The following is a 27,202-nucleotide window of genomic DNA, read 5'->3' as shown; positions in this document are numbered from 1 at the left end:
AAAGTTCTTCTGTCAGACATCCTTAACCAGTGTGACTTTATGGCCCATTGAAACACAATCAAATCCGGCTTTTTGTTTGGGTATCTAATCCTTTGGCTTGGCTAATGACCTTGTTCATTTGATTTAGCCTTTAAAGTGAGTGTCAGTTACTGAATTTTAAGTCTCTTTTTCTGACTACTATCTCATAGAAAACAATCTAACATGGTTTTAATTCATACTACTTTTGTATTACTTATATGCTTAGCCCAGAGTGAAAAAAGTCCAGAACTTGAGAAGTGTCAGTGGCTGTGCCTGCTTTTTAATGGACAATGACCCTGTTACAAAGCAGAAGCCGTACCAAGTCAAAGCAATGCGATACTGTTTATCCTCTTTGTCACTGCTTTTTGTATGACATTCATCATAGATTTTTCCAGAGCATCCATAACTGTAAAATTCTTTTCATTAGACACACTGCCCAACATTGAAGATCAATTTTTTTTTTTTTTTTTTTTTTTTACAGCTATACATATTTGTAAAGACATACTGATATGTACTGTAGATGGTTTTGTCTGAACATTACATGTTGCATGTTGTTAGGAGATGTGAAAACTCTTGGACATCCAGTTGCCTATAGATACAAAGCAAAAACAGACTCAAGGCAAATTGATTATTCATCAAACAAAGATGAAAGTACATCAGTATTTTTGTAGGCTGCATATTCAACTATATCAGCTGTTTCCCTTTACATTTCATACTTTGTCCCTGGGTAAAAGCTAGAAATCATGTTGACAAGTGCTACGTTCTTCAAAAAAGGGCTGTTGTTTCTTGCAGGGTTAAATCATATATAACTTGTAAGTTTATTGTAAGGGTGGGTTAATGATGATGAAAAAGCTTCAGAGCAACAGAGCATAGATTGTTTTCCTTCTTCGACACCTCTGCTCTTTATTCCTTTTAAGAGTTGTCAGTAATAAAAGACAGAAATAAGAAAGGCATGTTCTTATGTTACTCCACAGTAGCTCTGCATTTTGGTCCCTGCAGTCTGTTTTTTTCCATTCAATTCAGAGGATATCAGGCTGTGTGCTTCATTTCAGATCACCAACGTTTTCATATGACCAAGTTCAGGCATTCACTTTCCAGCCTTGAAGATTAGATAGAATTTTTATTTAGGCGCTTCCTGGGGCTGACAGTTCCAGAGGATATTGAATTAGTGTACAGATGAGATGATATCAGAGCTGAAATATTTCACAGGTGCTAGACAGGCCTCAGGTGAAATCTCTATTACTGTCCCATCACACATTTTTCTAGGGCGCTGTGTGACAAGTGGGCCTCACTGTGAAACGCAGAGTGGATGTTGCTAAAGGAAGATATTGTAGTTTTTTAATGTTACCTTCAAGGCAGCAGTGACAACACTGCTCTGCTTGAAAAATATGAGCACAGCAAACCATCTACCTGTCATATGTTTCCTTAATAAACTAAAAATGTACAGTATATTTTAAATTTTATTTATATCTTGAAACTAAAATTTGTGTTTAATTGCAACAGACGCTTAAATGCAACACACATCACCTGCAATGCGGAGCACTGTGTCATTTCACATACTGTGCATCAGTTGTCATAAAAGCAGTGATCATGTTACAAAAGTGCCTAGCTGGGGAACGGATCTGATACAATTGCTGCTTTTTTTGCAGAGATATTGGCCTTGGGTGCTCCATTGGTTAAAGATTTACAGTCCAAAGAGCCCAAGGAAATAGATATTTCATTTGCACGTGTGAGAAACTCAGAGAAAACTCATGCAGTGGGTAGTTATCAGCTGTTAGTGCCAGTTCACTACCTTTAAACTAGAGACCTGTAACTAGAAACTTAAAATGAGTCTGCATGGACCTGAAATTGACAAAAGTCAAACATGCCCATTTATGTGTTTTGAATGTGTTGTTAAGAGTTGGTGGTGACAATAAAATGACTCATGTTCATTTTTGACCTCAGAAACGATTGTTGAAGTAAAGTAAAAGTATTTGACCAAAGTGATTATTTGCTTTAAACACTATTCTCCTGTCTGTGGTAGGACAAGCATGTGTTGGCAGTGATAGCCATTGAAAAGATGCTGGAGAGGCTAAAAAAGTCCAATGACCTTCTGGAGATGATCCTCAAAGGTCTTAATAATTACCTGGAGAAGAAGCGTCTCTATTTTCCTCGGTTCTTCTTCCTGTCTAATGAGGAGCTGCTGGAAATCCTCTCTGAGACCAAAGACCCCACAAGGTATACAGGCATAATTTTGCCCACAATCATTATGATATTTTTTATTATGGTATTCATTGTCGTTGATTACAATTAGTAACATCAGTTGTTGTGTGTAGTGGTCATGATGAGCAGCACCGTGGTTAGCCCCCCAAAAAAATCTTGAGCCCACTTGTAGCCCACTCTGAGAGAGTTTTAAATGACGGATTGAATAATATTTTCAGGTCACTCAACATCTAGCCAGAACTAGTCTGTGTAATGTGTGTAGACAATCAGCTTCTGTACCACAATATGTAGTGAAGAAAATGGTGAAAGACTCATAACAGAGATTCAGCATGTGAAAGGAGCAAATCTAGAAAATGAAGTAGAACACAATTTAAGAGAGTTGTGGCTTTTGAGAAACTGATGTTAGTGCTAAGAAATATTCAGCCAACAATAGGAATTTAACTGGAACAGCTCTTTTTCTTTTTCTGCATACAACGCCTACTTTACCTCCACAGTGTTTCCCCAAAAGCCGAGTCCTCACTGATACCCAACCCTTGTCCCATTTCACCCAACGTGTTTGGTTAATAATGAGTGTGAACCCAGACAAAATATGTTCCAGCCTCTTACTGTCTTCCTGCTTTCTATTTCTCCTTTTGTATCCATTCTGCTTGGAATCCCCATCACATCAGTACAGGCGCACACAATCATCAGCTCTTCTGTAAAGACTGGATAACTGCAGTAGAGGGTGGGCTGGTTGTTTTTGGGTCAGTTGTGGTGGGCAGTGTAATGTTGGGGTAAGAGGGGAATAATGTGGTTACTGGTCACTGAATGCATTGCTAGACTGACAAAATGGCTTGCTTTTATTTTAGGCATATAGAAAAAGGGAAGTACCCATTTTTAACCAAATACCAAATTTTTAATGTTTCAGCATGGGAAGACTTGTTCTGAATTCCTATTTTCCCAGAATGTTTTTTTGCAAACTGAGGCGATATGTGTATGATATGATTTGCTTACAAAGTGCTGCAACAGTAACATTGAGATGAAAAGAGGAAAGACTCTTTACTGTGTGACAATCAAGAAAAGTTAATAACAATTATAGCAATCTGAGAATACATTGCATTTAAGTTGCTGTTATATTACTTAGCCCCAGTAAAAGGTTGGGATTTGAGAAGGATTGGGAATGACAAAAGTCACAAGAGATGGTGTGAACGCAAACAAAAAAAAAAAAAATTGGTGTGTGAGAATCATCTGCTGGAGGTTTTGGGCGTGCAGTTGGATTATATAACAATTCCCGAAGTGTATGGGGAAAACTGGCTCTGGCTAGCAGATGGTGACGATAGAAGAATGTCTTAGTGTCCTTGCTGAGTAGATATCTGTGGGAGTATAAAGAAGTGTAGTCTTTGAATTAGTACTGAGCTTGATCTGAACATATCCACTGTGTCCACGTAATGCTTCTCTGGTGCCAGGATTAATAGTATATTCAATACATCAACAGAGACTGGAGAGCTGTTGCCAAGATAATCTTAACTCAAGGTCAATTTACTAGCTTTTTTCTTCTTTTTGAATTGTAAACTACTGAAATATAACCATGGCAGTCATCAACATCTCAACAAAGATTTGCCAGTGCTGTAGTTATCTGACTAAACCTAACCTCTAGTGGATGAAAACTAGCAGCTGGTGTTAAAATGGGAATGCAGCTATGTTCAAGGGTAATTATTGTACAACTTGGAACCTTATTTACAAAAAGGAAGACTGGGGACAGGAACAGTAAAAATGTGTTAAAGCCTTGTGACACAGTTCTTCTTCTAATGCTATTTTCATGCTTCGTGTCTGCTGTCTTTTATTTTTGAAATTTCACAGAAGCTCAAACTGGGTGCATTAATATTTTTTTATATAATAAATGCAAATGTTAAAATCCTTACCTGTGACAAAACAGCATGCACACTCAGTATAAATGTGGACTAATAAACCACCCTCAATCTAGGGCCACCTTTACAGAGTAAAACCCGCTGTTAAGAATTGTTATTGGTAGAAACTGTAGGACTCACTCAAAACAGAAATTTTCATTTTCTACACATAGGGGCCTTAAGTACATACTGTAGCAGCATAGAAATTTTTCTGGGTGATATTGATCCACACATACTGACAATTTGTGATAATTTTCTAGGTAGCTGCACAGTGAAAACAGAGCATAAACTGGACATAAGCTTGGGCAGTTATGTGGCTAGTGCAGATAGCTGTCTTGGTTTACATTAAAATAGATCTGTGTTACAGTTGTGTTACGGATGTCCACAAGATGTCACTTAATACTTCGAACATTACATCATCATCAAATATACTATACACATTAGACAATACCAAAGTGATTCCATTTTCTTTCCTTCCTCTCCTGCAGGGTGCAGCCCCATTTGAAGAAATGCTTTGAAGGCATCGCTAGTGTGGTGTTCACTGACGTGCTGGACATCACTCACATGAAGAGCAGTGAGGGTGAAGTGGTGCAGCTGCTGGATATCATTTCCACCTCCAAAGCCAGGGGCCAGGTGGAGAAGTGGCTTCTGGAGCTAGAGAATGGCATGATTGCCTCGCTGCATAAGGTGTTGTGTGGACTATTATTGCACTTTGGTGCTGTTTTTTTAGCTTCACTGATTAAATGCAACCAAACAAGTACATGCAACCAAAGTTGAGCCTGCACATTCAAGGCTTCTCCCTATATCCTTTCTAATATCCTCCATGATACAGAAACCTGGGAGTTAAGCCTCTGTCCCTCCATTGTAGGTAATTGGCGAGGCAATCCAGGCGTACCCCAATGAGTTGAGGATCAACTGGGTGCGTGCTTGGCCAGGCCAGACTGTGCTGTGTGTCTCACAGGTCTACTGGACGAAGGACATTCATGAAGCTATCAGTTCAGGACAGATGGTGATCAGCTCATTATTTTATTTTTTACATGCATGACATTTACAGTTTATATACTGTATATACTGTTGAGGTAGGCCCTTTTTCATAGCATGAGGCACTTTATATTCCCTGGGATCTTTCATACAGAAAATCACTTCCAGCAAGCCCCAGTTTGCACCTCTCGTGGACAGTATTGTCATTTCATTTGAGTCACAGAGTTCAGCGTCTTTTTTGTGAAATATAAATCCCTGACTGTCTTTGAGAAAACCAGATGATCCTTTAACAATACCTATTGCTGTTTTGAAGTTATTTCAAGATACTTCAAAGACTCTTCTAACCATCTAACCATTTGCTGCAAACACTATTTCTAAATTTTGGTTGAAGTCATTCAAATCAGGGTTAAATATCTTTTTATTGTGAAATACAGACTTAATATTTTTATAGATAAACTTAACCCACATACTTTATTATGTTAAAAAACAAGCAGGACATAATGTTTTGCTGAAACACATCATCTACAGTATGCTCTGAAGTTCCATGATGTCTGTATCAAAGCTGTAACCATGGTAACAACTGATATAAGAAATGCATCATCTACAGCATACCCTGATGTGAGGCCTGTATCAAAATTGTAAACATGAAAAACGTAAACTGTGCAGTATACAATCTATGACAGAGCATGAGAAACAGTCTAAACAAAAGGTTTAAAACGTTCGCAAAATGAGGTCAACAAAATCTGATTATTCTTGGATAAACAGATGACAAACAGATTACCTCTCAATGAATTTGTTATGTAGTGTAATGACTTAGCTGGTGGCACTGTCTCCAAGCTATCATCTTCAGTATTTCACAGCACTTGGCTTTAAACATATAGAAATTGGTAATATATATTGAACAGCTGGTGTGAATGAGAATTACAAACTGAAGTAGATCTGTCACATTAAATGAAGAGCAACTATAGTTTATGTGCTGATATGTCTAATTTAGTTGATATAGCCGCAGGGGTCTGCTGCCACAACCAGATGTGGTATAATGCTGTTTTATAAAGGTGGACAGCAAAGCCCCACAAGGTTATATATTTCTTTTAATATACCTCAAGACACAAGATTTTTTTTCACTTCATAGGGTGAAGATCATATCCAGCCAGCAATAGGACTTACAAAAGAAGGAAAAGTATGGTATCTTTGTCATGGCCATCTTGACAGTGATGGACAACATTAGTTGTTGCAGGGATCAAACTTGTGACTTTCAGTCTATAGATGGGGTCTTGATAGCATCCTGTCTTTGTCTTGATAAACTCCAGCATGCTCTGCCTTCTGTTTAACGATACCTCTCTCCCTCAGGCCCTAGATGCCTACCTGGAGAAGAACAATAGACAGATTGATGACATTGTGGCACTTGTACGTGGCAAGCTGTCCAAGCAAAACCGTGTGACCCTTGGTGCCCTTGTTGTGCTGGACGTCCATGCCAGGGATGTGCTGGCTGCACTGGTGCAGAAGGGAATAAGTGACGAGAATGACTTTGAGTGGCTTAGCCAACTACGCTACTACTGGGTGGTAGGTGGAAGGGTTAGGTGATTTGGTGCAAGTCTTTAGGGAGGCATTAGGGCCAAAGTGATCCCTAAAGATGATTAATTGATTGCCATTAATAATAAGTACTGAGTGATTGACCTATGAATTCGGTGTCACACCTTGTGCAGGAAAACCAACTACAGACCAAGATGATCAATGCTGGTATGCCTTATGGTTATGAGTACCTCGGCAACACACCACGTCTGGTTATAACCCCTCTCACTGACCGCTGCTACCGGTAAAGCTACTACACAACCACCCTCAACAGTTCTCTGTCTGCTTTTTTCTAAAGTTTATTTGTTGAAAATTCCTGCAGTTTAAAAGCTTGTCTGTGAAATGACTCCACAAAGCCAAAGCTGGAGATAGCTTCATATCTCCAGCTACACCAATTATGAATCACCTACTTTGTTACTCTATCTAAATAAACTCTTCCTTCAATCTTATCCCATTTTAAACACATAATAACTTGTTGGTCTCAACTTTAAGTTATAGTATGTTGTTGCTGAGCTACTGAGAGTTCTTCCATACTGTGTACCTGAAAATAATCTTGCAATATTTGATGCTGTCTGTTTGTTTGTGCCCCCCAGCTAGCCACTAGGGCAGGTTGCCAAGTTTTTAAAGATTTCTACTAGAACTTGGCTGACTACTATCCCCGTGAGGCGATTGCAACTTTATGTATTTAAATGTATCTAAACAAGAATATGGGTGTGTATTGTTGAAGGGGAACCCACTTTTTATATCACTAGGCAAATATACACTCACCAAGCCCTTTATTAGGAACACCTGTACATCTGCTTTTTCAATGCAGTTATCACATCAGCCAACTGTGGCAGCAGTACAGTGCATAACATCCTGTAGATACATGTCAGGAGCTTCAGTTAATGTTCACGTCAAAAATCAGAATGGGATAAAAATTATGATCTCAATGACTTTGACCATGGCAAGATTGTTGGTGGCAGACAGGTTGGTTTGTGTATTTTTGAAACTACTGATCGCCTGGGATTTTCCCGCACATCAGTCTCTAGAGTTTAGTCAGAATGGTGCCAAAAAACCCCCAAAAAACATCCAGTGAGCAGCAGTTCTGTGGGTGCAAACACCTTGTTGATAAGAGATGTCAGAGGAGAACGGTTAGACTGGTTGGAGCTGACAGAAAGGCTATAGTTTCTGCTGAGGTTCATAATTTGGCATCAAGAGCATGAATCCATGAGCCCAACCGGCATCAATAATCCAGGCTGGTGGTGGTGGTGTAATGGTGTGGGGAATGTTTTCTTGGCACACTTTGGGCCCTTTAATACCAATCAATCATGGTTTGAATGCCACAGCCTGTCTGATTCTTGTTGCTGACCATGTGCATCCCTTTATGGTCACAATTTACCATCTTCTAATGGTTACTTCCAACATGATAATGCACCATGTCACAAAGCAAAAGTCGTCTCAAACTGGTCTCATGAGCATGGCGATGAGTTCAGTAGTTATCAGTGGTCTCCCCAGTCACCAGATCTGAATCCAATAGAAAACCTTTAAGTGTGGTAGAACAGGAGATTGGCAGCATGGATGTGATGCAGTCTTGACAACATGGACCATAATCTCAAAAGAATGTTTCCAACATCTTGTGGAGTCCATGTCATGAAGAACTGAGACTGTTTTGAGACGAAAGGGAGGTCCTACCCAGTATTAGTGTGGCAATAAAGTGCCTGGTGAGTGTATTTATTATGCGTTTTGCTTAAGAAATGTTGAAAATAATAAAGAAATAGGGTTTAAATACAAATAAAATCACAAAAAATTGGGAGGCCAATCATACCCTTCAATTTGGGACAATGACATGTATACAGTATGCTGTACCTTGCAGAAACCTCACTGTATACACCTCAGTTATGCTTCGAACATGTGAAAACATTAACAACAATTAGTTCTTCAAATGACTTATAAATTATTGAGAAGTTCCTGTATTGCACTGCAAAAAACTGCCCACATTCCGGTATAACGATAAAGGAGGGTTTGGATGTGCTGGAAACCTGGCACTCTAAATCTGCCACCTTTTACAATACAGCTTTAAAAAGCATCTCTGCAGTGAGGCTCTCAGACACTTCGACATTTCAGTGTTTAGTCAGAAAGCTGGAGAGGACCTACTGTATCCTGACATGTTCCTGTTGATAAAAATATATAGTTAATACAATGAGGAAAACCACCAACATTCCGTAAGCTTTGTCCTGTCTGTTCATCCTCCTTCAGCACTTTGTTTGGTGCCCTCCACCTCCATTTGGGAGGGGCACCTGAGGGCCCAGCTGGCACAGGGAAAACAGAGACAACCAAAGACTTGGCTAAAGCTGTGGCCAAGCAGTGTGTGGTCTTCAACTGCTCTGATGGACTGGACTACATTGCACTGGGAAAATTCTTCAAAGTGAGTGAATTCTCTTACTATGACTTAATCTTACTATTTTTTTCTACAACTTGTTATAGCAGTAATTTGAGCTTAAACACTCAAAACCACAAACACTGAAACCACACACACACATCAGTGAAAACCTAACTGATACACTCTAAAAAGCCTCTTTCCTACACACAAGTGGAACCAAGCACTCAAAAACGGTTTGACTTCTGACTATGAACTAAGAAGTAGATATCCCCACGAGCTGTTACCCTTGCTCCTGCTACTATTTCCTAGTGCAAGAAGTGTAGAATATTAAGACTTGTCCTTTCAAAAATAGCACTTCATTGATGATTCAGTCAGGGGGCATTGTTCATTGCCCCCCAGTACTGCTGCAGTTGATCAGTGTCATGTGATTACTGTTATGCATGTGTCTTGAATGTGGAAAGCCACAAGAGCCACAATGAATAATTGCAAAAAAGAAAATCCCATTTTTGTTTACAGTGAAATTGCTTAAAAATGTCCTCCTACCTGCCATGCTCAAATAGCTCACATACACAGGCAGACCTGCTCATACGTGCTATTTAAATTTGCATCGTTGAGTTCAATGTTTATATGCTGATGTGTATGTGTATCTGCATGTGCCAATATGTGTCTGTGTGCATGTGTGACCAGGGCCTTTTGTCCTGTGGAGCTTGGGCCTGCTTTGATGAGTTTAACCGCATTGACTTGGAGGTGCTGTCTGTGGTGGCTCAACAGATTCTCACTATTCAGAGAGGTTTGTGTTTTTTTTTTTTTTTTGACATTCTGGCTTTCTTTCCCTTTGATCTTTACATTAGCTGGCAGTGTACCAGAAACAAATTTGCCGTATTCTCACCGGTAAAAAAGCTTTAGACTTTAGACTACAAGTGAGCAACATAGAGCTAAGGCAATTTGTATAGTTTTGCCAGCAAGACTTGAGCACAACTTTGTTCACTGCAGCACAGCAACATCTCCAATGTGTGCTATGGGCATTGAATGACTTGAGTCATAAGATGCAAGGGGCAAAGGGGTATACAGATTTTTCTTAGCCCAAAACTGCTAATAAGTTTTTTTTACATAGCTGCTATTAAACTATTTTTCAAAGCTGTTTTTAGACCGGGTGTTTTTCCTTATCTGAATCATGGATCAAGGGTGTTATATGTTGAACAGATTATAAAGCCTTCTTAAGCAAATTAGTGAGCTGTAGGTTTTAATGTGAGAAATTTTAAAGCTTCTAAGCCTATGGCCATATGTGTTAAGGTGTGCATATGTATTTGTATGTGCATCAATGTGTCCGCAGGCTCATGACATGTCTCTGATGGGAATGTACATTTGACATGTGATATGGCATATGGATATGCTCATTACAAAAAGTGTCCCAGGAAGCAAAAGTCTAACACTGCAGCGGGAGGCAAACCATATCATACCTTAATTGTATCTGCTTCTCCAGGAATTGCTTCCCATACTGAGATGCTGATGTTTGAAGGAACAGAGTTAAAACTGGACCCCTCCTGTGCTGTGTTCATTACTATGAATCCTGGCTACGCTGGACGCTCTGAGCTACCAGACAACCTCAAGGCACAGTATCAGTTCTTGGGCATTCTTTCTTTTTTAAATGTGCAAACTGGGATAGTTGAGTAGTTTAAAGCATTATGTGTTTCTTGACAAAAAGTAGTTCAATATATAGGCCTGTTATATGCCTGTCTCCAAACTTTACTGATGTACAAATTGCTAAAATAAAACTTAAACAACAGAAAATATCATAACTTTAGAACTGCTTCGGCTCAAAGTGTTGTTAAACAGAAAGCATGTGTCCATTAATCAAAACGATCTCTTTACATCAGGCTCTTTTCAGGACTGTGGCTATGATGGTACCGGACTATGGAATGATTGCAGAAATTGTGCTCTACTCATGCGGGTTTGTGACTGCACGGCCCTTGTCGGTTAAAATAGTGGCTACCTATCGACTCTGTTCGGAGCAGCTGTCCTCACAGCATCATTACGACTATGGGATGAGAGCTGTCAAGTCTGTGCTCACTGCTGCTGGAAACCTTAAGGTATCTGAAAACAGAATTACTTTGATATGATGGAATTCCTAATTGTTTATCAGAATTTTTACCCACAAAATAATTCCAGTTTGTTGCACCATAACCACTGCCACCACTACTGCCACTACAAACATGTTTATTTTTTATTTATTGGATGTCTCATACTCTTAATGTGAAAGTTTTGAGAATTTAAAGATAATCTCTTCAAGGAAACACAAATAGAGTAGAACAATCTTTGATCATAGAACTAATAGACAAATAATAAGAAGAGTGCCTAATTGGGTTGCAACAATTGCTCAACTCTTGCTCACTGTGTGAGAGCTGAGCAGGTCAAAAGGAAAACAAGCACATAGTTGAGTGTAATGTCTTGCCTCATCCACAAACAGATTTGGTTGCATTTTTAATATATTGGATTGTATGCACAATTAAAAAAATCCTTTATTCCATCCAAAATGTGTATCTACTCTGCAGGAGTAGTTTTTCAAACACAGTTAGGAATGATATTGACCCATATACCTGCATATTTTCCAAACACAACATGACAAACAGTTTTTGACCAGCTTTTTTAAAAATATATTATAAACAGGGGATATGCCCTCACTCTAGTGACCTGATCCATAGATCTGTTTTTTGTCATCAGGTTCTACCTAGAGGTGTCATTTTGACCCCTAGCTACAGCTAACTTTTCTTGAATTGAATAGTTGTTTGTCACCTACATGTGGCATAGACAAACTTTAAAGTGAAACTTGTCTTCAAACAGTCCCATACCGTAATTCAACTGCTTCTCATTTGTACATGTTCTACCTTTGTTTATGTCTCTGATTCTCTGCCTTTTTTTCTCATCTTACATTTTTATTTTCTACTTTTCTCCTCCCTCTTCCTTGGGGCAGCTCACTTTTCCAGAGGAGAATGAAGATACCTTGTTGCTGAGATCCATAGTTGATGTCAATCTGCCCAAGTTCCTGGCCCATGATCTGAAGCTATTTGAGGTGCGATAGAGTGGAGCTCTCCTGTCGTGATTAATGCAGCGGCACACATCAGCTGATGTCAGCCCATATAGTTTAATTCCAGTCAGTCTGGAATTAAACTTTAGTTTAATTTAGTCTGTTTGAATCAGAAGAGTTCACTGGAATATTTGTGTTTGTGTGTGTGTGTGTGTGTGACTGTGTGTGTGTGTGTGTGTGTGTGTGTGTGTGTGTGTGTGTGTGTGTGTGTGTGTGTGTGTGTGTGTGTGAGTGAATGGTTGTTTACACTGAGTTTCTGAATATGTGCGTCTCCCATTTGTCTGTTCTCACCCCAAACATTTCAAGGGGAATATGTTTCTTCATGTTAGTAAACTTGTTTGTTTCCATTGTATGTTATGTTTTAGTATGTATGTGTATGTGTGTTCCCTCATTCAACCACAAGATTCCCTTCTCACTGTTCTCCACCGGCCTTACCTTTCCATCTCAGGGTATCACCTCTGACCTCTTCCCGGGGGTCAAGCTCCCAAAACGAGACTACCGCATCCTGCTAGAGGCCATTGAGGAAAACTGCCAACGTATGAACCTGCAAGTCACCAATTTCTTTGCTGAGAAAATCCTGCAGATCTTTGAGATGATGATAGTGAGGCATGGTTTCATGCTGGTGGGTGAGCCCTTTGGAGGAAAGACCAGTGCCTACCGTGTGCTGGCAGCAGCCCTTCATGATGTCTGTGAAAAGGTATGATGTCCCATTTAAATCTAACCAGTGGGCTGTAGAAGCACGTGGACACTGCTCTTAATCTGTTGACAATTAGGAAATAAACGCTGGATATGCTAACTCTGATGGCTGGAGAAATGTGATTTAAGACAATGGCAACAGAAGTTGAGAAAAGTGTCATGTTAAGCTTCATGTCTTGTCAGCCTAGTCTAGATCAAGTCTTGATCAATAGCTACTTTAAACCACTTTGTTTTCTTGGTTGCATTCCTGTAGTTGTCCTTGAGGTCCAACTTATCCATTGTGTTCATATCAGGTATTAGCCTGGTCAATTTGTCAGAAATTTGAAAAAAAGCCTTATGTTCAGATGGTTGACCATGCATTTTTTAATTGTTATTCATTATGAATTTTGGTGGGTTTTCTTGAGTCCTTGGGACTTACTCAATCTTTAAAAAAAAAAAAAAAATCAAAACCTTTGTGTCAAGTAAAAATATGCATTATAATCAATATCCAAGGCTTATCTGAGCAACATGTTTGTCCCAAGTAAACACATCCATCCAATTTGTCAGAGCTGTAGCCTTTGTTTAGTAGTTATCGATCTCACAGAGAAGAGCAGAACTGGCTTGTTGTATTTACATGGCTGAGGGGGCTGAGAGGCATCCCACCAAGGAGACAGATGAAGGCCTGCTGATGGAACGCCTGGGATGCCACATTTATCATTGTCATCCTTGTCGCTGCACATCCACTGATCATGTCCACCTCCCCCCCACTTCTTTTTGTATTGTTTTTTTTTTTTTGTCAGCAGCTTGCTTTCTCGTTGTTTTTAACTCAAAGCGACACCTTGTCTGAAAAGCTTTTTGTCTCAGTTTTTGCTTTTCTTCCTCAGTTAGAAGAAGCTCCTGTCATACAGACAATAATCCTCTAAGCAATTTATGAGTCTTAGCGTCGACAAGTTGGTGGAATGAGTGACCATCATGCTCATTGAAACACATTTTTAAATGTAAAGAATTCTTATATATATTTACATACTGTATATGTTTGTGTTTATGTACACACGGTATCTATTTTTAATTCATCTGGGCATCCATTCTCTTGAGTTTATGATATGTCTCTGTATATTATCTTTTTTGTGTTTGTATGTATTTGATTGTAACACCAGGGACTCATGGATGAGAACCAAGTACAGATCACAGTCATCAACCCCAAATCCATCACCATGGGCCAGCTGTACGGCCAGTTTGACCCCGTCTCTCACGAGTGGTCTGATGGCATCCTTGCCGTCAGCTACAGAGACTTTGCTAGCTCCCAGGTAAGATGGCTGACCATGAGTGTTTTGGCAAGCTCCTGGAGGGTACAGCAGTTTAAACAGATATTGATTTCCTGTTTAAGTATTTTAACTTTCCCCTTCCAGCCAATCAGAAACACGTATTTTCTATTGACTTTGTATTAAACAAATTTAAACATTCCACTGGGTTTGTTAGTGTGGAATTTAAAAGCTGAAAACAATTTAATGTTCACCTGTGTGGTTCCATCAGTCATGATGGAGGGTAGGAAATCCATATCATTTATCCTTGTAGAGATGCCACACCTCTGGGTGGATGAGGACATGGCACCCTCAGAGAGTGATGTCACTTCTCAAGGTCATTGATTGAGTCTGTGGCTTGGAAACTACTTCCTGTTTGTACAGGCTGCCAAAAAATAAATTAATAAATAAATAACACACAGAGCTCCTCTTAGATCCATTGTAAGCAGCAATATTTGGTCATATGCAACATGTCCAAACATGTAGTCACTTTCGTGTACACTATTGTGTAAAAAACGGGACCATAGTTTCATAGCATTTTGAGGTTAGGTTTTGTGTCTCTGCTAACAGAGCCTGATGTGCTCTCTCTTTGATTAGTCCACTTTAGGTGATAGTTAATTTCAGGGGCTTTCAGGGAGGATCTACTGGAGATATTTTGTTACTTTTATCTTTTTATTTGTTTCAGGTTGTGACAGTTTAGCTCTGAATGCTCAGTGTACTTGTTATCTGGTTATAGTACAGTAGTAGAAGTTGGTTGAAGCAACTTTATGTCACCAGTTAAAGCAAAAAGTAATCTTTGTTACATCTCTGCTTCAGCTACATTGTGTTGTGCTGTGCTGTGCTGCAGCTACTCAGGCCTTGTCTGGGAATGTCTGCTCAAAATAGACATTCAAACTACCTTCATGTTAGGCAGACAACAGTAGTTATGTAGAATTATTCTACTGCTTCCTTTTCCCTATGGCTTAAAACATTAAAGCATGTTGCACTTGTAGTGCATTAGGGTGTTGCCAAGGGTGAAGCTTACTCGTATGTTTTATATTATAGGTTGCTGCGCATCGAGTCTTCGTTTACAAGTTTAAGATGGATCATTGTACAATAGGCATGCCATTCCAATTAATTGAAAGCTGTTAGGAAGAAAAGCTACAATGACAGTGTAAATAAAAAAACATTTTGCTGTCTTGTTAAATTTAGATCTTTGGTAACTCTCTTTCCTTCATGTGCATACAAAGCCACACACACTAGACACACATGGGCAGACAATTTACAGATTGCAGTGGAGGCGTGTCACAATGGAAAATCATTTGTTGGTCCTAATCTTAGATTGTTTCCAAATGAACTTGTCATTTTAAAAATGTTCTCTGTATATGAAGTTGTCATTTTACAAACAGTTTTTTTTTTGTCAGTGAATGTGGAGTGCGGGGAGTGATTTTGACAGCTGAGGCAGTACATCCTAATGCAATGAAAATAGAAAATGAGAACAAGGCTTGTCTTAATTCGGTTTCAAAAAAGTAATTTTCCTCTCTGGGCAAAAGTCTTTCTTTGTTTTTGTTTTTTTTTTCTGCATCACATTTTACTAAACTAATTTTTTGTGTGCTAATCTGGAGTCAGCACCAGTGTAGTGTATCAAACTCTCTGCACACACACTGTAATTTTTTTTCATTGCCAACACTCTCTGTCAGATCATTACATTACAGCGTACTCACTTCCCTCTCAAGCACCAGATGGCCCCAGCCCAGGCATATCCATTTGTTTATATTGCAACAAATCAATTTAAAGCAAAACTCTTGCCAGCCCGTTTTAACTGGAGAATTGAAGCTTGTTGTCAACCTCTATTATGACAGTGTAGGTGTTAATTTCATTCATTTAGGAGACATCCTTCGCTTAGATTATAATTCGCATGAGTTCTTTGGTGACCTTGAATGTACGCACAGAGATTTCTGTTATTGGGAAAGAAGTAAATGCAGTATGTGCTATATGATTAGTGGATGCAGGCACTGTTTTTATAAACCCAACATGGCCCTAGAACACGGCTTTCTCTGCACTTTTAAGATTGTCTCATAAACTCTAAAGCTCCATGAATACTTAAAAAATTCTCTCTATTTTAGTACTGCAGGGGCCAGCCTTCTTGTAGATTTAGCTTGATTTTTCCTCAATTAAAAAGCCTCACCGATGTTTAAAGTTTTATGTGTTTATTTGTCTCTGCATTTGTCTCATTGTCTGTCTGTTACATTTTCTTGCCTCCTTACATCCATACTTTGTTCCTTTCATCTGTCAAGCTGCCTCAACATCAAGAATTACATAACTTTACATGGCTCTATTTTAGCCTGTATTTGTCTGATAACCAGTGTGGTCAATATTGGTGACTGTTTGTGATTTTTCTTTTGACTTATACAAATGTAATTGTGCTGAAAATATTCCTTCAAGATGTGAGCAGTCTCATTTCTTGTGCCTGTCAGAGCGCTGACAGAAAATGGCTTATCTTTGATGGCCCAGTGGATGCTGTTTGGATTGAGAATATGAACACAGTACTCGATGACAACAAGAAGCTGTGTCTGATGAGCGGTGAGATCATTCAGATGTCCCCGCAAATGAGCCTCATCTTTGAGCCTATGGACCTGGCGGTGGCATCACCAGCCACGGTGAGAAGCACCTTTTCTCAATTAAGGGTTTCATAACAATGTATCCTGCTGTCACATTTACTAGCAGTGATGGTTTCCAATCTCAGGATATTGTTGAGGATGGATCACTTACTCTTCTTGTTTAGAAACACTGAATTTTTGTACACATATTGTATTTTTCTTACTGTAACATTGTGCTGCATTGCTTCAGACCAAATTTTGGCTAATATAGTCCATAAATCCCAAACTCACATCATCTTGTCATCCTTCCAGTAACACAAAGGCTTTCATTTGTGATGCCCTTCATGCCTGTCTTCATTACAGACGCTCTCTGCTATTCATCTCAGTGGTCATGGCCTGCGGCTGTCTGCTTTAATTTTCTGTTATCTACTAAAATAGTATAGAAATTGTCAAAAAAGGAATAACTGTACAAAATATTTGTTGGTCTTAATTATTACTTCCTTTGGTCAGTATTTGCAGATCGGAGTTTGCTTTATCTTTATTGAAATGTCAGATGGGTGTAAAGAATTCTATCAAGCTAGGACAGTCACAAGGAGGTACTGTATTTTAAAGACAGTTAGCACACTTACGGTATGATTGTTTGATTGGCTAACCATTCCTCGACTTCACTGTAGTGAAACTACATTCTCTTTTCCATAGCATTCATTCAAGTTGACACTAGATAAATGTCTTTTTTTTGTATTTTCTCCCCTTTCCTCAGATTTTGGAATGCCTAGTTTCCTTTGTAGTGCAGTTATCATCACTGCTACCTCTACTGTTGGACAGCCATGTGCTAAGCCTGTAGTGTCACCAGCTACTTCTTTTTACTAGCCATTGATAATATTTACCAGGGGAGCATTACGCATGGGGGGGTCATACTTTCCCTCCCCAGCTGCACCCAATTCAGACATGCTTAAGGAAACATCCAGCATCCAAATTTTAGTAGTTTGATATCAGTTGTCAAACTTTGGAAACAAAGAGATGACACTGATGACATGTTACACACCTCTCCATTCCGTGGAGATGAACTACAATCTTTGTATAGATATTATGCAGTATATAAAAAAAGTTTTTTAATTGTACCATTCCTTAAGGTTTGTTGTTGTGATGCGGTAACAGAGGCTCGTACTTGCAATACATAGAGGTGAGAGAATACCGTCTCCCTGAATGCATATAACCAACTCTACTTTTTTATTAAACAGACCTCTGCTTTTGATTCTTTACAGCCTGACATCTGTTCCTTTCATCATACTGAATGCAGAGGCAGCAATTTTTTTATCACAGTGAATTTCCCCCACTTTGTTAGTGGTCCCTTTTGTGCACCGTTGAGCTCACTTTGTCTCTTTTGTCTATGGAAGTTATAACACCGTGTGCACTGTCCAAGGATTGCAGCCCAAAAGAGAAGAAGAGAATAAGAAAATACAGGCAGAGGACAGGGTCTCTGCAGATTGATACACCACCCCACGCTTATAGTGGGTCATAAGTGATGATTGACAGGGATTACGGGTTTATACATTGTTACTTTTATTAGGGAAATCCTGCATAGTATACAGTACCTTTAAGATATACAGTATACTGCATAAAGATTGATATTCTAATAAAATGATTGTTCTTTAGTAATTCAATACTCTTGGTATCGATGTGTGTTTTCAGATGTGATATATATTTGTGGCAGGTGTCTCGCTGTGGTATGATCTACATGGAGCCTCATATGCTGGGCTGGCGGCCTCTTATGCTGTCCTGGCTCAATACCTTGCCAACCACAGTCAATGTCACGCACAAGGACCTTATCACTGCCCTTTTCGATCGCGTACTACCAGCCTGCTTGCAGCTCATTCGAAAGGCCACCAAGGTACTGAACCATCCTCAGGAAGTACTGTAATATTGCAGTGGTTTGCAAATGAATAATAGTGGTCAATACTCAAAAGAGAAATTTTTACTCTGCATCTATGTGAGGATTTTACTTCAGTTTCTCATTTTAAAAAAAAGGTGTAAATATTATACAGATATGTGTGTATTCCTTCCTGCAACTTGTAGAAGCAAAGTTTTACAGTTTTTCAGTTTCATACAGCAATGATTCTTGATTGACTATTTTGGTCAATTCTGTAACTTTTTAATGAGTTCTGAGTCCAGTAGTGTGTTCAGACATCAGTTCTTTTTGCATTTTATTTATATTGTCTGTCTTTGCTTGATTTCAGGAGCTGTCCCCGACCTCTGACACCAATCTAGTCAAGTCCCTAATGAATCTGATGGATTGCATGATAGATGAGTTTCACGATGAAGCAAATATGAAGAGCAAGAATGAAACAGATATTTGCTCTTGGTTGGAGGTTTGTGTCCATGCTCACGATTACTACTACTACTACTACTGATACTACACAGAAAATCTACTCCATCAAAAACAATCATTATAGTTTATTAGATAGCATTATTGAGGTAATGTAAGCCCACAGGCCCAAGTTTCCTGGAAACAGTCTATCACCTACAATATCCGCTTCACACTCTCACTAGTCTCAATACAGCTATGCCTCTGTTTCATTTGTGTTTCATAAGTGTTAAATATGTATTGGCATTAGCTTGCAACATATAGCATTCTTGCCAAATTAGTAGATATGATATAGTAAAAACAAACAAAAAAAAGACAAAACGGACATACAAGACCTCCAAGACTAACTGATCTGTCACTTCACATTTTATTGTATCTTCTAAAAATTTGCACTTCAACTACTGCAAAGACTACTAGCTGACCATGCACATGTGTTTTGTGCCTGCATGAGAGGAAACACCTAGTAAGTAGTCTGTCTTTGTACTCTAAATAACATTGCAGTGAAACAAACAAAACAAACCAGCCAAACATTTTCATGCCACTGTGAATCAGAATAAAAAGTCTTGTTATATGCTAAGAATACAAATTGAGAGTATATCTGATTTAAAAAAAAAAAAAAAAGCAACTAGCACTGTCAAGTTTTGTTTTGCTTTGCCTTGATGTTGTAAGCCTGTGGTTTTGCTTGTGGAAGCATAAAGAAATAGTGGAGGCAAACAAAAAGGCTTTCATAGAGAGAGAGACTGCGCTTAATGGGTAAAATTATCAGTTTGATAGGCTGAAAAGCATAAAAACACAGGCAGTCAGTGAAAGACAGTGTCTTTAAAACTTTTAGACTATACTGACAGAACAATGACATAAGTTTTAACTAATTTTACGAAGGGTACACTACCTAATTCTATTTTTTCTGCTCGCCGGTTCTACAATTGTGCAAATACCTACTATACAAACAGTCAAGCCAGAGAAAATGCTGTACAGATTTTATAAAATGAAACGAGGCAAAAAATATTATTTAGCTGTACAATTTATTTGAAAAATATCAATTTCAAACTATGGTCTGAAGTACTGAAAATTTTTTTCAGCTTAACTCAGACTGATGGTTATAAAGAGTATCTAACATTGGCTCTGGCTCTTTTTATTTTACCAAACAACACCATATACAGTTCACACCGATGAGCCTGTCTTTTCCTTTTTAAGTATACTGTCCTAATCAGGTCTGCCACTACACAGGCCCACAATGAGTAGAAAAGTTTTAGCAGATGAGTCCTTTCTTCTACCCCCTGCATGAGTTCCAATGGATTTTTTTTTTTGCTTCTGAATCATGTATTTCGAAAGCAGGGCTATTATCCCCCTGTGGCAAACTGCACTGATGAATGCCTTTCAACCTTCTCTCCCATGATTCTTAGCCAGTTATTATCAAAGTGTTGAATTAATCAGCCTTTTAACAGCAGGAGCTATCATGAGGCTGCCGAGCCTCATTTCCAATTCCTGCGGCATTCCTGCTGTTCTTTCCAACAAAGACATCCCTTCTCTGTGGATTCTGGTATTTGTCTCATAAAAAAAACTGTACACTGGTTGAGTCATTTACATGGTTGCAGTACATTTTAATCAATTTAGTAATTGCAAACCTTGTGTGCACCATGACATTTTTGACTGCAACCCTAACTCTAACTGTGCGCAGGGATTTTTATTTTTGACTTTTGTTACAGTGTGATGGTATCTACATGTATTTACCTTATATTTTCCAATGAACAAACACCATCTTGCACATAAATTTGTTAATTTTGTTGGTTATGGTCCACAGATAAGTAAAATATAATGAAACGTAAAATAAGGACATACACAAAATGCACCTGCCAAGGCTACCATAAACCATTGACATACATATAGTATAGTAAAATTTTACATGCTACTTTAGCTGTCATGATGACAGTTAGATGACTTTTTTCGCAATTCCCTTCGTGGACCAGTTGACACATGTTATATACACAAATTAATATGATTAGGTGGTAAAAATGCATTGACCTTTTGTCCTTTCCTTTTACACAGGGCATTTTTGTGTTCAGCCTGGTGTGGTCAGTGGGTGCCACCTGTGATGATTCAGGCCGGGTCAAGTTTGATGCTGTGGTAAGGGAAGTACTGAACGGTCCTCTAAGTGAGGAGACCCAGGCCTGCCACGGCATTCTGGCCACTGTCGAGGCTCCATCTAAACAGCTGACAGTTCCCTTGCCCACTGAGGGAACAGTGTACCAGTATCGCTTCATTAAAGAGGTAGGTTGTGGAGCTGAGAGCACTTTGCTGCATTTACTACGTAGGGTGTGGTCTCACAAAACAATGTGATATTTATGCCTTACTTCTTAATGAGCTGCTAATGGAAAAATATGGCGGAAAATGTAGTTATAATTTGCATTATTATGAATTAAGAATTAGACAACAACTAAATATCTCTCTCACACAGTGAAGACTACAAATGGTTATATTATACAGTAGTTCTGTTTACACCAGCATTACCACAATAACCAATGACAAGCAAAAGGGAAAGCGCCCTCTATACAACCACTTGTGAAGTGGACAGAGTGATATACCATTATTAATTTTTTTTTTTCCTTAAACAGCTGGGGTAGAGGGACACTAATTTTTTGACTTTATAAAGTGTCCTGCTTCAGTCTCTGTCACAATTCTCTTCCTGTAAATTCCATTTTTACCATGGAGGATGTTTAACAGCGATGTTTTCACAGTAAAGGAAAAAGAAACAATACAGTCCTGTTACTTCATATAAGTGGATATGTGAGATATTTTTCTTTCCAAATCTGTTTTGAAAAAGTTATTTACTACTACTATGAAAACGATCAATTTTGTTCCCGCAGAGGTTTTAAGAGAAAAGAGAAATGAATGGCATATCTCAACTGAATGACATTTTTGTAGTTATTTTTGCACTATATTTCAGTAAATATCAAGGTTATATATTGCCTGAGATAACGGAAAAGCAAATTTTAATTAGAACAAGGCAGGTCAGAGTACTTCTCTGTTTAGTAGTTGTTAATTTTACGTATTGCTTGTGCTCTTACAGTGTTATTAAAGGAGCAGAGCTAGTGTGGATTTAATCAAGAAGTCTGACTACACAACAAAACTACTATGAATTTGTCTTCAGTACAAAAGGCTAAGGGATGGTCAATGGCACATTTTGGTTCTGCACCATTTATATTATTATACATTAACTATTTATAATGTTGAAGACATTGATATGAATCAATTTTGAACAAGGAAAGGTCCCATAACATAAGAGATCTTTTATGTACAAATTCCTCTGTTGTTTATGTCTCACAATATGGACAAATCCATTTGTGTGCTGCATTTAGTCATCGATTCTTACCTACAGTCAAAGACTATTATCAGCCCAGTGTTATATGGTCCCCCTGGTGTGTTTTGGTTGAGTGGGAGCACAATGGCCTTTTTCTCTTAACCTTTTTAAAAAAATGTATTTTCTCTTCAGGGCCCGGGCAGGTGGGAGCTGTGGACAGATGAGCTAAAGACTGCTCCCCCCATATGCAAAGACATGCAGTTCAATGAGATAATTGTGCCCACTGAGAACACGGTACGCTACATGGCACTGATGGAGCTCCTCGTCAACCACCAAAAGCCCACTATTTTCATAGGTCCCACTGGTACTGGCAAGAGTGTCTACATTACAGTGAGTGGTTTGCTGTGTATTATTTCATTAGCAAATATTTGGAAGGCGTGAAGAGATTTTTGCGTTAAACAGAAAGGAACATACGGTAAAGATTTCGCAGATGCAGTAGGTAACATGTGCAACATAAATATAGAAGAGACTTTACATTTTTAGCTGGCTTTATTTTTGCCATCTTAAATTAGATTTTATCAGCCATACTTTCTCAAAGGTATACTATGCAGGATTTTCCTAAAACACAAAACAATTTATAGACCCATTCAAAATCAATTATGATCCAGTATTAGCGTGTGGTAGTCTATTAATCTGCATAGACCCTGCCCTCTGCCTGTACTTTCTTATTTCCTTCTCATTTAGCCGTGTTCGGACGTTTCTGGACTGCAGCCCTTGGGCAATATGGCACCTTCCTGGAGGGTTGTGCGGAGGTGTGGGGGTGTTTATTTTTTGCTTTAGAATGTAGCCACCGTGAAAACAATCAGAAAGTAAAGTTTTATTTCTGTGATTCACTGCTTTGTCTACGCCACTCGTTCTCATTCATTCTCTAGCTTGGTCAACCACCACTGCTCGCTCTCTCTCTCTCTCTCTCTCTCTCTCTCCCTCTCCCTCTCTCCCCCACCTCTCTCTCTCTCTCTCTCTCGCTCGCCTGCTCATTGAGCCGGGGAGGAGTGACTAACTTTGAATTGTGTGTTTACAAACAGCAACTGACAAATCCTGCATAATATACCTTTAACTTTAACTCTGTTAAGTGATCACACAGCAAAACGAATTTCTTGGCTGTTGCCTGGTATAGACTGTATACTCAATCCAGTTTAGGAGGTAGCGTTAATATTTTCAGACTAGATTTACCATTACTCCGTCATTTTTCTTATAAGTGGACAACTTTTTTTGCTGTTTTCAAAAAGGATAATTGTACTTTGGAATATCAGCGTCAGCAAACTGCATTTTTTGTATCCTACACATGCATTTCCTTCCCCATTAAGCCGACTTCTTAAATATTTTGAAATCTTCATTGTTTACATCTATATTTCCTAGCTAGCGATCTTCTTCTTCCCTACCCTTTCTAGCACATTGCTTTGTTTCTTGGCACCACCAGCTGTCAATGAGTGGAATAGCAGAAAAACCATTGACACGAAAGTGAATCACCTGCATGCTTGTGGACATATGTCCTAATGCATGTGTGTAAGATACAAACAAAACTGGGACCCATTCATTAAAACATTGCTCCATTGTGCTACAACTTGTCAAAAACTCCACAGGATATCTTTAATAACCATGAGCTAAATTGGCCTGCTTTAATTTACTTTATTTACAGTGAAATACACTGAATTGTTTCTCTAGCTGACTAGTTTTAAATTGGCTGTAAACATGGGTTAAGTTGGCATTTAAAAAAGTCCTCAGTATTAAAGATACCTGTAGACGCCCTGACTTAATAATTTTAATACGCTGTGTATTACCTTATAATAATTATTTTCTGTATTTGGCTTTTTTTTAGCTTTATTTCTGTCTTGCCTCTGTGCTCCTGGGGAATTGGGGATTGGACTTGAATTTTTTTGTAGCAGATATTATTGTTATCATATGCAAAAAAAAACCTCTGCCTATACTACCAATAACATCATTCCATAGGATGAATGAGTATTCATTTTTAAGCAGTATAGCACCAGTCTCGGGAAACTAGAGTAAGTGCTCTGAACACACAAATCATTTGGAAGCAACACAGTTACAGACACCAGGTGTGAAATAGCCACCTTGGAGAAATACTGAGTGTCTCTCAGCAGACCCTTGGCTATTTATATCAAGGACTAATCCCCCTTCCTTCCCTTTCCTTCATTAGTTCATCCATTAGTGTGCCCTAACTTGAGGCTCTGTGGGAGAATAGAGATCATCTCATTGGGGAGCATGCCTTGTTCTCCACTTCCTGCCTGTCTGCGCAGTGGAGAGATTTGTCCCATGCGGCAGCCAGCAGACCGAGGCTGAATCCCAAATCTAGCAGAAGTGATAAAGGAGCACCAGCACTAAGACCATAAGAATATGACTGGCGATGTGCTGGCACTAGCACCATCAGACAAATGTACACAAGGCTCCATCACCTGCCCCCTAATACTCTGAAGTGAGACAGAGACAAGCTGTGCCACTGGTTTATAAATTTGGAAAGGAATATGATGATGATGCACCTTGGTTGCATCCTGTGATCATTCACATCACAAGTCCAATTCAGTTATACATCTTATTACTCACATGATTCCACAAACATGTGTATGAGCACTTTGTGCATGCTTATAAAAATGTGTACAGGGAAAGCTGGAGCATGTGCTCTCAACACTCATGATATATAATAAAAATACCAAGAAAATTGATCATTTTCTAATTAAATACATCAGATCACCCAGAATCGCGTTCTCTGCTCTCTGGTCTCTGTTCATGCAAAGACAGAAGACCATATTATCAAAAAGACTTTTAGCATTTGGTAAAATGCCCTTTTGCAAATCCTTTCAGAATATAAAATTCATTGATTTTACCCTTTTGAACTACAGAACATTTAGAATATGACCTCTGCAACTAATTTCCTACTTGATTTCAAAGTCATTTTCAAGGATGAACTGAGATCCAGTTTTTATATAATGAAATACATACTAATTGCAACATTTAATTAGATTATAAAGCTTATCACAACCATTTTCCAGGATAAAATTGGACGGTATCATTTTATATGAATTCTACCTGTATAATGTTTCTGTGACATGCTGATTCAGAACAGTGAAAATAATTTAAAACATTTTCAGCCAAATTCGCATTTTTCTCAAGCATGCAGTTATCAACCAAGTTGGTACATTGATGACATTTATTTGTTGAATTAAGTCCATGACATTTCCAGACTTTCATAAGTTAATTTAAGTGTTCCGAATATCATATTAAAAAAAAATACATACAGTACATATATTTTACTGCGGGTTCACGATTCATTAGTAAACATTTACCCAAAATACGTAATTATCCCATTATTTGACTTACTGTACTTTTGCAGTATTATTATTAATATTATTTTAGTATCTTTTGTTTTTGCATTATGTCACCATTTTGCATTATTGTGTCGCACATGTATAGTTATTCATGGTATTAATATACAGTATATGATACACTTCCATACTATGAGATTTGCTCATGTTTCCTATATATGTTGCCCAGGATTTCCTGTTGAATCAGCTGCAGAAGGATGTGTACAGCCCATTATTTATCAACTTTTCAGCCCAGACTACAGCTGCCCAGACCCAAAACATTATTATATCCAAGCTAGATAAGCGGCGCAAAGGAGTGTTTGGTCCTCCATTGGGGAAGAAAATGGTACGTCCTCTTTATTGTGTTCATAAGATGTTTTATGTTGCTATGATTTGTTTGTTTATGTTCATATCGATGAAGTGAGTTACTAAAATGTTGCAATTGTAAAGATGTGTATCTGTAAAAAGTGTACATTTAGTTTAAATATCAAATACCTTGTGATATTATCACTACTTAATCTTATCCTAAGAATACTAATGTTATGTCTTATCAGGTGGTATTTGTGGACGATGTGAACATGCCAGCCAGGGAGGTTTATGGTGCCCAGCCCCCTGTGGAGCTGCTGCGACAGTGGCTTGACCATTGGAACTGGTATGACATGAAGGACTGCTCCATGATCAACCTGGTGGATATCCAGATCATATGTGCTATGGGACCACCTGGTAAGTAGCAGCTGTAGCAGCCCTAAATTTCATTAGAAGCTCCATTGTAACATTAGTGATACTGTTTCAAAGCCCTAGATTGTTTGGAGTTTTTTTCTATCTTTTAACTGCTGCTCAACTGCTGTTGAGATAATGTCACAAACCACTACCTGCTGTTTTTGGAGCTCCTCACTGCCTTAAGGTGCTCATAAATATCAAATGTTTACCACTCCCGCCCCAACTACAACTACCAGTATAACCATGAAAGCACCTCTGTCCTCTGAGACAGCTGGCAGCAACAGCTGCAAGAGAAAGAGGGTTGGTGCCACTCTCAGGTGCTCACATAACTCCAGTATTTGCTGCTGGTGCCTGTGCTGACAGCTTTTTTAGAAGAGGTAATTTTATACTACTGTAGAACATCATGTATGTGATACTAGTTGGCAAATATAAGCTATCAATGTACGTGCCAATGTAAACTTGTCTCTCAAATTGAAGCCAGTGCTATATCCCATTGTCTGGGTCAAAATTGGTAGCACAAACAGTATAGTGGCGCTAGTAGTAAGTAAGCACTTCACAGAAAACGTCCCTTCAGTGGACTTTATTGACTTGCAATGTACTGTAGGTCTAGAAAAATGTGTGCAAATGCTGAATGAGGTTTCCTGTTAAATAGTATTACATCCATTAGTGCATGTGACCAATATGTAGCATTTGTATGTCATTTCTGACAAAAACTACGATTATTGGGTTATCTTTTAATACATTTATGCTCAAAACTGATATAATAATAATATTCTGA

At 38.6% G+C, this 27,202-nt stretch overlaps 1 protein-coding gene across 1 annotated transcript in view; it reads left to right on the top strand.

Annotated features, from left to right (window-relative positions):
* The window catches only part of dnah7 (dynein, axonemal, heavy chain 7), an 80,137-nt gene that overhangs the window by 19,353 nt on the left and 33,582 nt on the right, over positions 1-27,202 (top strand). The window contains exons 20-38 of the mRNA XM_040148784.1: positions 2,042-2,235; positions 4,595-4,793; positions 4,975-5,115; positions 6,438-6,650; positions 6,794-6,903; positions 8,898-9,066; positions 9,709-9,811; positions 10,505-10,632; positions 10,899-11,111; positions 11,993-12,091; positions 12,555-12,803; positions 13,939-14,088; positions 16,539-16,721; positions 18,376-18,552; positions 18,899-19,030; positions 21,073-21,294; positions 22,517-22,714; positions 25,895-26,050; positions 26,259-26,427. Of these exons, the coding sequence (XP_040004718.1) occupies positions 2,042-2,235; positions 4,595-4,793; positions 4,975-5,115; positions 6,438-6,650; positions 6,794-6,903; positions 8,898-9,066; positions 9,709-9,811; positions 10,505-10,632; positions 10,899-11,111; positions 11,993-12,091; positions 12,555-12,803; positions 13,939-14,088; positions 16,539-16,721; positions 18,376-18,552; positions 18,899-19,030; positions 21,073-21,294; positions 22,517-22,714; positions 25,895-26,050; positions 26,259-26,427 (3,205 nt within the window). The remainder of the gene's footprint in view (positions 1-2,041; positions 2,236-4,594; positions 4,794-4,974; positions 5,116-6,437; positions 6,651-6,793; positions 6,904-8,897; positions 9,067-9,708; positions 9,812-10,504; positions 10,633-10,898; positions 11,112-11,992; positions 12,092-12,554; positions 12,804-13,938; positions 14,089-16,538; positions 16,722-18,375; positions 18,553-18,898; positions 19,031-21,072; positions 21,295-22,516; positions 22,715-25,894; positions 26,051-26,258; positions 26,428-27,202) is intronic.

This window comes from Xiphias gladius, chromosome 16 (genome assembly GCF_016859285.1).
Source record: "Xiphias gladius isolate SHS-SW01 ecotype Sanya breed wild chromosome 16, ASM1685928v1, whole genome shotgun sequence".
Lineage (NCBI taxonomy): Eukaryota > Metazoa > Chordata > Actinopteri > Istiophoriformes > Xiphiidae > Xiphias > Xiphias gladius.
Note: the sequence above shows the minus strand (reverse complement) of the source record. Positions and strands in the feature narration are given on the sequence as shown.